The sequence below is a fragment of the Echeneis naucrates genome, chromosome 16 (assembly GCF_900963305.1).
Source record: "Echeneis naucrates chromosome 16, fEcheNa1.1, whole genome shotgun sequence".
Lineage (NCBI taxonomy): Eukaryota > Metazoa > Chordata > Actinopteri > Carangiformes > Echeneidae > Echeneis > Echeneis naucrates.
The window spans coordinates 15,994,040-16,008,938 of NC_042526.1; the positions used below are offsets into that span (position 1 = coordinate 15,994,040).

Consider the following 14,899-nt stretch of genomic DNA (forward strand, 5'->3'; position numbering starts at 1 on the left):
CTCTTTAAGCCAGATCAGGAATGCATGTCAAAGCCAAACACAGTGCTTTTTAAGTGTGAACTGGATGCTGTAATGAATGCTAAATTGTCTATTTGTTTTGAGTGGACCTGCAGAGTTTGCATGGTGGGATGACATCTTGGATAATCTCAGAACCTGAATATAGCAACTGTTCACTTGTTAGGAACGTGATAAATCTATCCTGGTGTGTTCTCTCCTTTCTTCTCCCTATGGTGTGTCCCTGTTTGATTGTGGCTCTGTTCCCCTCCCTCCCTTGCAGCCTGAGGAACTGACTCTGCTGCTGATAAAGCTGCGTCGGCAGCAGGCAGAGCTAAACAGTATCCGGGAGAACACTGTAGCACAGCTTATGCAACTTAACATGGATGGTGACAATCCAAAGGTCAGGCCTCCAGAGATGCCTTTACAGGCATCTAACGTGTGTTAGCATGTGGTGTGTATGCCATCTTGACCCACTGCCATTATCCATCTTGAGTCAGTGACTGATTCATAAAGAAAGACTCAAGAAAGGCTGTGATTTTGTGTGACTTTGTGTGACTCATATGTAGGGATCGGCCACTTTAGTGATCAACTTCCTCCTGAATGTGTGAAATATTAGGTGAAAAAAAAAATTGCTCTTACTGATGAGATCATCACATCGAAACCATTACAGCAGTACAAAAATGAACATTGTTGTTATACATCAGGACAGATGTTGCCTGAGATGAAACCTAAAGACTTAAGAGGTTAAGACCACTGGCAAATGTAAATGTTAAAAGAGGATTTTATGCATTTTAAGTCTCTCCTAAGACATCAGACCACAGATTTAGCTTTCACTTATGTAGGTCAACCCAGCTTGATGTGGAAAATTTGAGTGGTTAGGGTTTGGAATCACTTTAGTGCCGTTTTTTTCTTTTTTCTTTTTTCTTTTCTTTTCTTTTCTTTTTGACTGACTGTTCTATTATATATATTTTTTTGTATCAGTGTAGCCAAAAGATGGAGACATTATGTAATAATTATGGGCTATTATCAGGATATCCAATTTTAAGTATAGTTAAAGTGCTGTTATTATCGCCGATTTATTACTATCGCCATTCTGTATAAGCTTCTATAGTACATTTGGTGCCTGACCTGATTTTTTTCACCCTCACTGGTCCTACTGTCCTCTTTCCCTGGTTTTCTCAGGGCACACTGTTCACAGCATGCCTGTTTGTGAGAGGAAGAGCGTATGAGAAGAAATATCTTCCTTTTCTTTTGTCTTATACGCCTGTTGCTCTTTCTTTTCTCTCTTTCTCTGCTGCTGATGCTAGAATGACATTCTCTCTCACCACCTCCAAAGGAACCTCATGTATTTGGACAATCAGGTGGGGTAATGCATGAATGCATGGCCCTTTCCTGTGCTGTCATGAAATGACCTAATTTAATGCTTTGCTTTGGGATCATCATTAATATACAGAATAAATATTTGTGGATATTTAGATCTGCTAATTACCTTATTTGTACAGAAGATAAGAGCCAGCATCACACTATAACAGCATGTATAGCCTAACCTAGTCTGCAGCACCTGTCTCTAGATGGGTCCATTCATTCATTCATTAGTCTGAATACACGTCCTGAACTCACTGTTTGCTTTAATAACAGGACAGGTGGACATCATTCTACTCTGTGCAGTTGGGAGAGGTAGAGAAGCTTTGTGCATCATCATAATAAGTGCCAGCAAAGGAATTTTTTACTTTAATTATTTGTTTCTTTTTATTGCCCTGAAGTGCTTTGAGAGGTTTGAGTAATTAGAATAGTGCAGTGTTAGTACACACAGGCACAGTAATAAATGTTAAATGATTCTAGAGAAGATAATTGAAATGGGCTCACCTTACATTTGTCTGTATTGAGACAATTTTGATTTTAAGGTGAAGTAATGAGGCTTAACATTAATTGTCTACTGTCACGCACACAACAACAGTGCTAGCCAATTGCATAATTACAATACATTAACATTTAACTGCTTTTAAGCTTAAGCTTTTAGTCGCTAATGAGTAAACCTCTTGGTGGTTTGCAATACAATCTTTTCCTGACCTTGATAGTAAGCATTTCTTATTGCCTCTCATTGCTGCATCCATTCATTTCCTCTGTGGATGTATATTTTATCTTTGACGGCTTCATGAAAGAGTGCAAGTGGGGTGTCACAACATTGTGGGTGTTGTCTCTAAACTGAAGCACTTCTGTAAACTGACCATGCTATATTGCTCCTCTCCACACTGGACTAGATGAAGGAAAATGACCCTTTAATCGTCATGACTCACACTTTGATTGAGAACTCTGCCCCAAGGCCTCAACTTTACCAGCAAGTAAGGCCACCCAAAGGCTTTGCTCCTCCTCATCCTCACCGGTCGCTATTGTTATTTTTGGTCTGTTTTGCAATGCTCCTCCTTCGACATCCAAGTCCCCATGGCATCTTGAGACTGGTCTCCCTGTATATTTTGTATCGCCAGCACCTCCTCATCCATCGCTTTTGACCGTACTCTCCTTACTATGAGAAGTCATGCCAAATATGGGCATGACTTGTAAGTAAGTAGTTCAATGTGTATGCTTCACTGTTTAGTAAAATCCCTTCCTCACCCTCAGGTTTGTGTGCCAGGGCTAGATACAGTTTACTCTTGAGGTTGCTATGTGTTAGAAAAACATTCAGATAACTGTGGGACTAAATCAAAAGTGGTTACACCTATATCATTTAACTAGAAAAGCCTGTAGTCTGCGCTTGTCTTGTTTTGTCTAGTGGCCTAACTAGACAGTAAAGGTCATTGTGTGATTTTTCATAATCTTCTGCAGAAAATGTTCCCTCTCATTTGCGACTTTGGCTTGGCAGATAAATTCTAATTAGCATGACTGAATTCTACATTGCCAGACTTGCCACGTGTCAGTGTATCTATTTGTCAAAAAGGATGAAACTCTTAAAACCTCCACAGATTGATTTTTGTAGGGTAATTTAAGTATAATCAAGGTAATTGTTATTCACTTTAAGCAGGTAAGAGTCATTATTCGTTTCTTAAAAGGAAATTCAGGAAATTCCAGCTCGGTGCCGGTTTGCACTGGTCTCCATTTTATTAATTTAAATCAGACTCCAGTCAAACGCTGTTGTCAGTGAATGCAACTGGTTTAGGACTTGACACTCTTGAACTTCAGATAAATAGTCTCTATTGCTAATGTGAACAGATGAAAATGAAGACAAATGCCTTCCAAATTCACCCTTTCTTTTTAATTATCTCCATTCCTCATCCCTCCTCTTGTCATGGAAAGGGCAAAGAGAGCTGGCTTGTGTGTGACAATGGCTATGACATCACTTTGCCACTTTTGTGTTCGCCTGTTGAGGTGTAAAAGTGCTGCTGAGGACTGCTCCTGCCCACCTTCACCTCATAGCACATTCATTGACACACCAACCCAGTAACAGCTGCATTCACACCTGTTCAGCAGCTAGAGTCTTCTCCTCCATACTTCCCTTGTAGTCCATGCACCACACAACATGAGCGTGTCTGCATGTTCTGTGTGGAATGCCATGTCGTTTTTTAGGTCCCACCTGCTTTAACTGTACTATGTGGTTGAACTGAGGAAAAGTGTGTGTGAAAGAGTGTAGGTGTGAGCAGGAGCGGAGGTATACAGTGGAGTCTGAAAGTTCTTTGACAGTGAGTCATTTTTTGTTGTCTTATCTCTTTTAGGCATCATGTTGGCTTTAAAATTAAAATAATGTCATTGAGGTTTAAGTGCCCAATCCTAGCCTAAATGTTTTTTTGAGTGAAGATAAATGCACTTCAACTACATTAACCTGTGTTTGGTAAGAAGGAAACAAATATGTCATTTTATTTTGTGACATAAATGTGTGTTTCATTTGAGGAAGGTCAGACTCTCAGAGGTCAAAATCCCAACACAAACAAGTTGGAAGAAGGCTTTGGTTCAGTTCTGGCAGAAGAGTGTCTGCTGATGTTTGTAGGCTGTAGACTAACTGCCATACACAATTGTGGATTTTATTCGTAACCTAACTTTTCAATCGATCTAGAATGTAAAGCTGAAAGGGCGCTATGACCTTTTGTGCCATTATATAATTTTATATCCAATGTGACAAAAAACCCAACAGCACAGAAATATGTTACTGTCTTTATATTTATGGATATATGGAAGAGTGGCTTGGTATTAAAGCATAATGTGATGAATGCATTACTTGGAAACATGGGATCCGATGCAGTTGAATCATTTCCTCTGTTTGTATATGTGCTGGTTTTTTTTTTTTTATTTCTATTAAAATATCGACTACCTGTATTATATTGTAGTCTAGTTTAGCCTGGACTAAAGTAACTTGCGTTTTATTGTTGTTAGCATTATGAGATTCTGTGTGCGGAAATTCCTTACCTCTATCAGCAATCAGTATGCTATTTTGTGATGATCTTTAAGTAATATTGCACTTACTGCAACACAGCTTAGTTGTGAGACAGGCTGAGTCTGTGGACCAGGTAGCTGCAGCGCATGTGCTGGATAAAACACAATTTATACGGCTTATGAGTCTACAGTTCAGTAAGAATGTCTTTTCCTTGCATTTCCAATAAATCTACTGCATTGTGCTGATGCAGACTAATGCCAGTGGTGTGGGGCTGTGTGTTGTGACACGGGGCCCTAGAATCATCACGGGAGAAACTCTCCCATTGTTAGTTTGCCAACTTAGATTGTCTGATTCAGGGAAATGTAGGTTTCTACTGGAAGACTAATTCTGTGGCTTGGTGAGACAGAAGGTTGTCATGACACTGCATTAGATCTCCAGATTAATTTCATATGCATATTTTGTGGCTCGGTCTGATGAGCTGTCTTTTGTCACAGTTGAGTCCAGAAGACTACAGAGAACACCCCTACACATGTATGCCAAAAGAGGTGGACATCGATGTAAGTTCTGCGTTGCACTCTCATGTGACCTCATTCAGCTGTCCGTGATGGCCTACACATCTTTATTGTTTTTTTCTCCAGACCAAACTTAGCATGCTGTGTGAGCAAGATAAAGTGGTGAGGACACAGGAAGACAAACTTCAGCAGCTCTACAGAGAGAAGGTGAATCCATAGTGCACCCCTGTCATGTTTGCATTCTTACACAAAGCACTGCTCACAAGGTTGTGGTGCCAAGTGGAAAAAGAATAAATCAAAGTAAAACACAGTTTATACTCTCTAAACTATAATAGTGAGAAGAGAAAAAGAGAAAGAGAGACATCAAAATCAGATTTTTATATCTTTTATAATCTTTAAGTTTAGCCTAGCTACTGTCTGACTTTCCACTTTCTCCCTGATGATTTATCAAGTGAATAATTGATAATGCAAATTGTACCATCGTTGTACCATTGTACCATTTTTTTACAAGAAAAAAAACCACAACGTATGATTTACTCAACTATGACTTATTCAAATTACGCTTTGAAATTAATAGCTGATTAATAAATGTATCAGTTGAGAGAGAACAGTTTTGGTCATGGGTTAATGAATATGGTAATTTTAACAAGAGCTGGTTCATGGGTTCAATCCAGTTTTTATGCCTCCACACAAATGAAGTTGACCTTTGACCACATGTGAAGGGGCAACATCACTTGACAATAATATTCAGCAAAAACTCTTCTGGCCATTATTCACTATTGCAAGATTGTAGCCAAATTTTTTGCATCTTGGCTGGTTGAGGAAGGAATTTGTTGTGTTTTATGGTGTTGCAGTTTAAATATATATTTTGGAAAATTTTGTTTTTTTGGAAAAGACAAAATAAGATAATAACTTGAGGCTCAGGGCAGTTTTTTGTTTTATTTTAATTTTTTTCAGTTGCTGGAGATTATTTTTGACATTGGATAAATTGACCAATGTCATCATCAAAAATAATAATAATGAATATTACTGCCTATTACATTTTACCAGTAAGCTATAAGCCACCATACTTATTATAATCATATTTATTCATGCCTTGCAAAAAGTAAAGAAACTAAAAACAAGATCAAACTTTAGTTTGAGCATCTTTGCTGCAGTCTCGATTAATACACCAAAACTTGGTTTGCAAAAGTTTGCAGATGTGAAAGGTCACTGTGTCAGATTACACACTCATGCTCAATGTGTATTTGATATGTTATGTGTTCCATTAGCACACCTTAGAGACAGCATTGCTGTCTGCCAGCCAAGAGATAGAGATGGGCTCCGATAACCCAGCTGCTATGCAGAGCGTCATCCAGCAGAGAGACTTGCTGCAGAGCGGCCTGCTCAGCACCTGCAGAGAGCTGTCAAGAGTCACTGCTGTGAGTCATACAGTAAATTCACACACACTCAAGCTCTCTTTCAGTGCCATTCAGATGAGAGGCATTTTAGTATTATCATTCACAAACTCTCCCAAACCAGGAGCTGGAGCGGTCGTGTAGGGAATATGACAAGCTGGAAGGAAATGTGACTCTGGCTAAGAACAACCTCTTGGAACAGCTAGAAGCACTGGGAAGCCCTCAGGTAGGATAATTCTTGAGACGGAAGCTGTACCACTTGAATTTTGTACCACTTCTGCTGTCTATGACTGGCATGGAATAATAGTCAGGCTTTGGTTGGAGTGGATATACTGCAGAGCTTCAAAGCAGAGTTGAAAACAAGACAGGTTCCCTTCAACACCTAGTTATTTTTTTTTGTGGATACTTTTTTGACTTTGTGGAAAAAGTAAAGCAGATTTCTGTCCTCTAGCTGAGTGTGGAGGGAGTTAACTGAGTGATCAAAGTAACATAGTGAGTGATTGATGACTGTAGCGATGATAGAGCAGGTCTTAATTAAGTCTGTCTTTTATCTTGTCCTTCATCATGGGAGAGGTGTAGAAACAGAGAGAAACCATTCTAACATCTATTCCTGATTGAGAATGAGTCAGTGCTAACTAACACAAGAGAAGTCAGAGAGCACAACAGGGGGTTCTCTTCACAGACAAACCGTTCTTCAGTAAGGAAGAGATCATTGCGTGTCCACTGTTCTCCCTCCATTCCTTCTTTCCTCAGTCTAACAATAACAATCTTCTCGTCTCTCCTTTTTGCCTCCTTGTCTGAGGCTAATATTTCTAGCAGACTGTAGGAGTTTAAGCAAATCAGTGTCAGCACTGAGCACATAGTTGTGAAGATGTAGAAACTTCCCTCACTATTTCACATTCAAATCTTTTTCATTTTCTTCTTGTCCTCTTGCATGTTAATGTTGCATCATTATTCCCACAACTCAGAAGTTAGAAGTGAATATCCAGGTAATGCTTGGTGATTTGTGAGCATGTATGTGTATTTTCTGTGCACACTTAGACAGAGCCTCCCAGCCAGCAGCACGTCCGCATCCAGAAAGAGCTGTGGAGAATTCAAGATGTAATGGAGGCCCTCAATAAACACAAAGCCGAGAGAGCTGCTGTTGATGGAATGGGTTTCTATGGGCCCAAAAGCAATTTCAGCAAGCACAAAACCGAGGTGAGACACAGCGAACAGAGAAAGCAAACAGTCACAGAAAATTTAAAACAATTTTACTGTGTAAATGTTTACCAAACAAAGAATTACGCACATTTCTGGATCTGTCTTAACATGTGTGAAGATTTTTGAAGTAGGCAGAGAGAATTTACCCAGATCTCTCAGCCCTGCTTATGGACAGTGTGAGTGGTCGCATCTTAACAGATGTTCCAGTCATGCTGTCACAGCATGTGGACCTTTCTCTGTGGCTAATCAGCTGGTTTGCCCCTGCTATGAGGCAGAGCTGCTTAGTACCAGATGGTGGTTGCCCTAAAGCATATGTGGTGGCACCATGTGTCACCGTGCTTCCTGTCCTGTCATGCCCTGTACAATCCTTAGGAGAAGGACTTGGTTCCCCCACGGCCACCCCTACCTCAGTCCTACGAGCCCAACCCCCCTACTGTGCCCCCTATGCCCTCTCATGTTGGTGTGCGCCCATCATCACTCCATAGGCCGGAGGACAGGAAGGCCAGTCACAGGAATGGCACGCACAGCGTAAGCTTGTTGACCCAATAACCCCTGGTTAACCCCGCCCGCAGCTGGTTCATCTCACATCATTTCTCTATGTGATGATTTTCACTTTCATTTTTGTGGACATCACATCATTTTTGGAATTCTTTTTTGGTTGGATCATATCCCTTTTGTTTTTTTATAGGTAGTTTTTTTCTCAGTTCCCTGTTTTTAATTGATTTGCCCTGCCTTCTTTGTTTCTTTGTTCTTGAGAGTAACAGTTCCATTTTTTATGTCCTGTTTGTGGTTCCAAAGCAAACTGTTGAGTTTGAATGTGTGCCCACTGCTTACTTTCTCATTTGGCAACATGGGGAGTTTTTCTTCAAGCTATAAATATTTAAATTGAAGATTGATCATCGGCAGCAGTTTCATTCTGTAAAAAAAAAAAAAAAAACATTTGCCACTGTCTTTCTTTCAAAGAAGAAAGTCCCTCTGAAAACAAAAAACAGTTTCCAAGTGTTAGATATTTAAGCTTGGAACCAAACTCTCCATCACCAAATCACCGCTGTCCTGCATTTGTGTTCACTTTCTTTCGTTGTACATCTGCAGGGTCCAGACTACAGGTTATATAAGAGTGAACCAGAGCTCACCACAGTAGCAGAAGTGGATGAGAGCAATGGCGAGGACAGATCTGAACATCTATCTGATAGAGAACATACTGGAAACAAAGGTACATTAGAGTGAAACAAGGCTTGCTAACATGATACTAGTGTTTTACCACTGAACAAATAAACAAAACATATGGACACAAAAATCACTGACCTGCTTCGAGCACTAATAGTAGCCATGGTTTTACATACACAACAGAGGCATTTCTCCAAAGTTAAGTTAGGCCAGTATATTATATAGTAACTGTCATGGCAACCTAAGCTTTTCCAGTTGTTACTATGGATACAGTGACAGATATTTTGTTTCTCTAGTTACTCATTTAAATTCGATTGCAAGATACATTATCTGTGACTAGATGGATACCAATTACCCAAACAGCAAATAGTTTTAAATTTAGTGAAACAGCTTGCACAGCACTATCCAGGCCATCTGAAGATGAATGATTACTCTCTGGCCCCACAATTGTTCCAGACCACCACCCAATCAATAAAAGAAAATAGCTGATGTTTCCAGAAAACACTGCTGGAAATACCACAATAATTTTTAGATTGTACTTGAAGGTCTCATAGAAACACAAGTTCGATCCAGGGGACTTCAGGAAATGTTAATTAACAAATTGACAAGAAGTCACATAATTTATTATTTTGTTACCATCTGTATAGTCTGAAGAACAAGCTGAAGATAAAGCTAATGTGCTGTTAGATCTTAAATATGGATTATTTTTCTGTAAAATCACTTGCATCCTTTTGTTATATTGTGGAAGCATAGTTCAGGTAACAGCATTGTTTTTAAAATGTAGTGCACACCCACCAAATAACTATAAATGTGTTATATTATGGTGGTTGCTCTGTCCTTGAACCAAGTGGCACTATGATCTTTTGTTTCTCACTAGGGATGTCCTACCCAGTTGGCATTGTTCCACCCAGGACCAAATCGCCAGTGCCTGAGTCCTCCTCAATAGCTTCATATGTTACTTTAAGGAAGAGCAAGAAGCCTGATCTTAGGACGGTGAGTCCCATTGCACTTAAGGTGACATGACTTCAACTAGCCAATGCTAGGATATCGATTTTATTTTTTCCAATTTTGGTCTCTAGCTGTTGTACAAATACTGATATTAATTATGAACAAATGTTTTTGCTCTTTATTTCCTCAGCGTTCGGTCATCTTTTTAATTTTCTTTGTTGGTTAAAAGCTAACATGCAGAATGTGGCCAGGGTGTGACTCATGTTCTCAAAACCACGTTGTCATAAAATAGATGCTAATCTGGGTTTATCCAGTTTCCACACTATCAACTTAAATATAGTAACCATGTCATTAGTGCACCACACTGTAGGGTGTGTCCTGTTTTTCGTGTGTTTGGACAAAAAATGGACATACCATAAAACTGAACCTATATGAATTTAGTAAAACATAGAGCTGTAGGAGTGTGTCACAGGGCTCTAGATTTTAACATAGGTCCTCCTACCACAGCTTCTTGGACAATCGGGACAGGGGTGATGGTATCCTCGGCTTCTATACTGAATTCAGATCAGCTAGCCCCTCCAGCATGGCACATACATGAGAGTAAACAACTTCTCCTTAATTCACATCACACCATCAGCAATAACCATCAGCTGTCCAGACATTAGCAGCACCTCAGCCACTGAGTGCACCCGTGTGTGCTTGCAAGAGCATTTTAGTGCAAAGCAGTCAATCTGTGATCATATACTTTTGCACTGCTTCTCATTTCGGTTCCAAGAGAGTGAACATGAAGGAGCCATTTCATAATTATCATTATTATTATCACAGTGATTATGTCTATTTTGACAATTAACTATGAAGAAGCACATAATACAACTATTCTGTGCCAAGTTTAGATTGTTCCATTCCCAATATTCACTACAACCCAACTGGACTGTGATACTCCACACCTGGAAAAAAATGTATCATGGTGGCAAATGTGCCCAGTCATTAAATATCTATTTATGAGAATGACACTACATTATTAAACGTTTGTGGTTGCCCTCTCTGGTTAACAGGAGCGGCCACGCAGTGCAGTTGAGCAGCAGCTGTGTGGTGTGGAGAGTGGCCGGCCCAGGATGAGTGTAGAGGAGCAGCTGGAGAGGATCCGTCGCCATCAGCAGGGTGCCCTAAGGGAGAAGAAGAAAGGCCTCAGCATCCGAAGTAGCAACCAGGAGAACACACCCTCTCGAAGTCATTCATTTACTAAAGAAAACCATTTCCGCAGCATGCAGGTATTGGATGACTGATGCAGATGTTACACAGACACATGGGAACCATCTAAATTCAGAATAAGTTGAAGCAAAATCCTTGCAACCTGTCCTTCACTGTGATTGGATCACTCTGTCTTCGTCTTGTTTGTTATTTGTCTTTCCTAGTCACAACTGAGACGCAGAGATGAGGTAATGAGCAGTGACATTCAGGAGCTGGAGGCCTCTCTCAGGCAGCAAGAAGTTGTGAGGGAACAGGAAACGCCTGCTGAGGAGATTGCCCGTCTCAAAGAAGCCTCGCAGGCTGACCACTTTAATGTGGACCGAGAGGTACAGCACTGAATCTGCAAACCTCTAAAAATATAAAATAATAGTAATAATAGTATAATTATATTCAATATAGTAAAACTGTTTTGATTCTCTAATGTTATGGAGAAACATGGTGAAATGGTACTTGAATGCTCACTAATTCTATTTAGTACAATAATATATTAGAAGGTACCAAACTTGAGAAACACTGCAGCCACGATTTTTCCAAGTTCTAAATGTAGCATTACACAATGACTCCTTATACCAACATTTTTGATTGACTGCCTCTAACCTACATACTTCATTTCAAGGAGCTTCTGTTATGTTAAAAAGGTTCATGGCCTTTCTCTGGATTAAAGCAAAGAACTCTCAAAGAACTTTTCGTTTATGTTTCTGACTGATATCAACACATTGCAGAAAGTCTCGCATCATGTTTTTTTATCCTAGGACACATGTCCTACATGTCGTTTCAACTGTCAAATTTTCAATGGCCTGGCCTTATGAGGCACCCATTACACTCATACTACAAATCCCATAATGCAGCACAACAGCTGCTGTACCAAACAGTAGGCTACCTGCAAGAACCCTAATTTCATTGTCCCCGACAACACATCAATCAGGCATCTGTGGATGTTTTCACTTGTGTACAAAATGTGTCTTCTTTGTGGAGCTAATGTGGCTGTAATTTAAGAATTTAAAAATGTTATTCTTCATTTCACTTGACATTTTTATGGAGAGCAAAAATATTTATAAAAATATAGTATTCTGTCTGTTTCAATTCATATTTTTATTCAAAACCTGGTTAGTTTTAGTCTGTTCAATACATTTTTTTCCTGTTTGGCCCATGATCCAATGTGTGCTATTAGTTTGGGCCCCTTGTGTGATTGAGTTTGACACCCCTACGCTAATAGGTAGCCTAGGTGATGCCCCTTTGTTTCTAACATGCCCAGAGTGACAAATAGTCCCCCTGTGCTAAATGATAATGATGATGACGATAATGAGCATCTGTTATTTGTTTATGAATGTAGTTTTCTCATTTACATCTCCATAAATTAAATATTTCCATCCTCAGCTTATATATGTTTAATTTGTAAAACATTTGTAAAAATATATTCACTTAATTGTACTAAAAGTGTAATATTAAGTGTTTATTCTCCGCTTGTGTTCCTCCAGCTTTCTGTGCCTGATAAGGTGCTCATTCCTGAACGTTATGTAGAGTCTGATCCTGAGGAGGCTCTGAGCCCTGAGCAGGAGGCTGATAAGCAGAGGAAAGTTGACCGCATAAAAGCCCTCATAGCAAAAAATAGGTAAATTTGTTCTCCATCATTTCCAGTAACTATTTATTAGCAATGACGGGCATGCTTGGGCCTTTGATATTAAAAAGGGATCTTTTGGCGAAAAGGGCTATCTTTGCCAGAGACCACTGATATTTTCCAGCAGATTTCATGCATGAAATTCTTTCTAAAACTGAGGGGGTAAGTTTAGGGTCACAGTAAGACATAACCATAGATGGCTGAAAAGGGGAACACAACCTGCTTGCTCTTTCTATACAGATCAGCCCTTAGTTGTGTGGAAAAGTCCATGTTCTTATCTCCCAGCCGCTGACATTTACTTCTAAATGCCATCCCTCTTGAATTGATTCGAATGAGATGGGTTGTTTGACTCATGGTAATTGTTTCTTCTGAAAGTATGTTTAGAATTAAAGCGCTTATTTACTGCAAACCACAGAAGTCAGTTTTGTATGTTTGTGTGCTCCTAGCATGCAAAATGTGCTGCCTAGCATTGCTCTAAGCCCAGAAGAGGAGACTGAAGAGGAGGTTACTGTACAGGAGAAAGAGAAGATGATTAATATATCCTACGAGCTGGCAGCTGAGGCCTCCAAACGCAGCAAGCTGGTAGCAGGTACATCTCTAGAGAGAAGGAGGGAGGAGGGGCAGTGATAAAAAGAATGCATGTGATGACAAGAAAGTGAGGGCCTGTTTTTACTTCATGAGGTGGTTTTTTGAAGTGCAGCTGCTTCCTTTGAGCATGTGTTCAGTCATTTATTGCTGTAGTCTCATTAGTTTCTTTCTTTCTATCTTTTTCATTAACTTTTTGGTCATTATGTCATAAGCTACTGATGGAATTTCTTTTTGATACTTTAGGTGTGTCTGTGTGAGTTTATCATGTTGCTGTTTTGTTGCAGTGAAAAGCCTGTTGCCCTCTTCTCCACCCCTTCCTCAGTCTCCTAACACACCCCCTCAGCTCACTGATGGGTCTCACTTCATGTGTGTGTAGTAGCACCAGTAAGGGCCTTCATCACCTTGTTTTGTCCATACTCACAATGCTAAACTGCTGTTGGTATTTTAAATGTTGTGTTGCTATTGATAAAAAAAAAAAAAGTCCATCTGAAGGGGTTCATGAAAAGTGATGTAGAAGTATAGAATGCAAAATTGATACTGCATGACATGTTTGTTTGTCTTCTGTGTTGTTGTAGCTGTAACCACCATTTTTACCACATACTATGATATTTATTTTAATGGTGTGTTTAGTTATTCTCTGTATTTTTTGTTGTCTACAGACTAGATTGCATTTAGTTGAATCCTATTTATCCAGTACCTCATTATTTTTTGAGGAGAATTTCACTTTTTCTCACCTTCTCTTTCTACAGCTCAGGCTCTGGCATCAGTAAAAACCTACACATGAAGGAAACAGCTATAGAAGTATAAAATGCCCCTGAAGACTTTCCCAAGGATATCTGCAAAAGGCCACAGCCCGCAGAGGGAAACTGCCTCGTCTGCCCTGTGGGGTCTTAACCTCAGATGCCACATTAACACTTTCTCCGCAACATTTCCCTGCAATTGCCCCTGTTTTGAGGTGTGACACTCTCCTTACCTTGGTGAGACAGCTTTGGTTCTGTTATTTTCTTGCTGCATTTCCATTTTTTAGTTTTTACAAGCTTTTAAGCTTATTTTTATTATTTATATGGTTTTATTTGGTTGCTGTTTGAACAGACTATTCCCTGTCTGTTGATATATATGAGGCTAATAGACTGAGCTCTTTTGTAACCTGAAGGACCCTTGATTAAAGGTTCTTAGCTGTGACACGTTCTCCATTCATGTTTCACCCCGTCTCAGAAGGTTACATGTTTTTCACATCATTTGCATTTACTTAAGTCTTTTATAATTCACAAAAACATTTTTTTCAAGCAGCCTAACTGTTGAAATTTATTGTAAAAAAAAAAACATGTTGATGCAAAACCCTAGTATCTAAGAGGCTCTATTATAATGAAACAAGGGGGCCACTTTATTGCTGCAGACTAAGATTATTTGTAATTTTGTCCTCTTTCTGGGTTGTAATTATTTAAAAAGGGGATCTTAAAAATGTAATGCTCTGCAGTCTTTCCAACAATTGTGTAAATGATGTGGCTAAAGTCACTCTATCCTGTCATTTTTTATTGTTCAGAGATCTATTTAATTAACAGATGGATGAAAATATGAGTTTGACTCATATTTATGATATGAGCCAATATGAGTTTATGATATGTTGGTTAGAAATCCTGTAACTAGAAGGGAAAAAAGGATGAACGTGTGTAAAAAGCAATAAAATGTTTGGATCCAGGATGATTTTTTTTTTCTTTTTTGTTTTTGTACAAAGTGTAATTATCAGAGGTTTACTGTGTATATAATGTACATGGTAGAGCAGCATGGGAGGGTGTATCCAGCATACCTACTAGATTTGATTCGCAAATGTTCATATTCCATCTGTTTTATATCA

The 14,899-nt window shown here is 39.3% G+C and overlaps 1 protein-coding gene across 1 annotated transcript in view; it reads left to right on the plus strand.

Annotated features, from left to right (window-relative positions):
* LOC115056863 (pleckstrin homology domain-containing family A member 5) overlaps positions 1 to 14,743 on the plus strand; it is a 97,613-nt gene extending 82,870 nt beyond the window's left edge. The window contains exons 20-34 of the mRNA XM_029523629.1: positions 2,259 to 2,339; positions 4,855 to 4,917; positions 4,999 to 5,079; positions 6,144 to 6,293; positions 6,394 to 6,495; positions 7,311 to 7,469; positions 7,845 to 8,000; positions 8,565 to 8,685; positions 9,517 to 9,632; positions 10,643 to 10,858; positions 11,027 to 11,164; positions 12,317 to 12,450; positions 12,903 to 13,045; positions 13,329 to 13,428; positions 13,794 to 14,743. Of these exons, the coding sequence (XP_029379489.1) occupies positions 2,259 to 2,339; positions 4,855 to 4,917; positions 4,999 to 5,079; positions 6,144 to 6,293; positions 6,394 to 6,495; positions 7,311 to 7,469; positions 7,845 to 8,000; positions 8,565 to 8,685; positions 9,517 to 9,632; positions 10,643 to 10,858; positions 11,027 to 11,164; positions 12,317 to 12,450; positions 12,903 to 13,045; positions 13,329 to 13,420 (1,752 nt within the window). The 3' untranslated portion in view covers positions 13,421 to 13,428; positions 13,794 to 14,743. The remainder of the gene's footprint in view (positions 1 to 2,258; positions 2,340 to 4,854; positions 4,918 to 4,998; positions 5,080 to 6,143; positions 6,294 to 6,393; positions 6,496 to 7,310; positions 7,470 to 7,844; positions 8,001 to 8,564; positions 8,686 to 9,516; positions 9,633 to 10,642; positions 10,859 to 11,026; positions 11,165 to 12,316; positions 12,451 to 12,902; positions 13,046 to 13,328; positions 13,429 to 13,793) is intronic.
* The last annotated feature ends 156 nt before the right edge of the window (positions 14,744 to 14,899 follow it).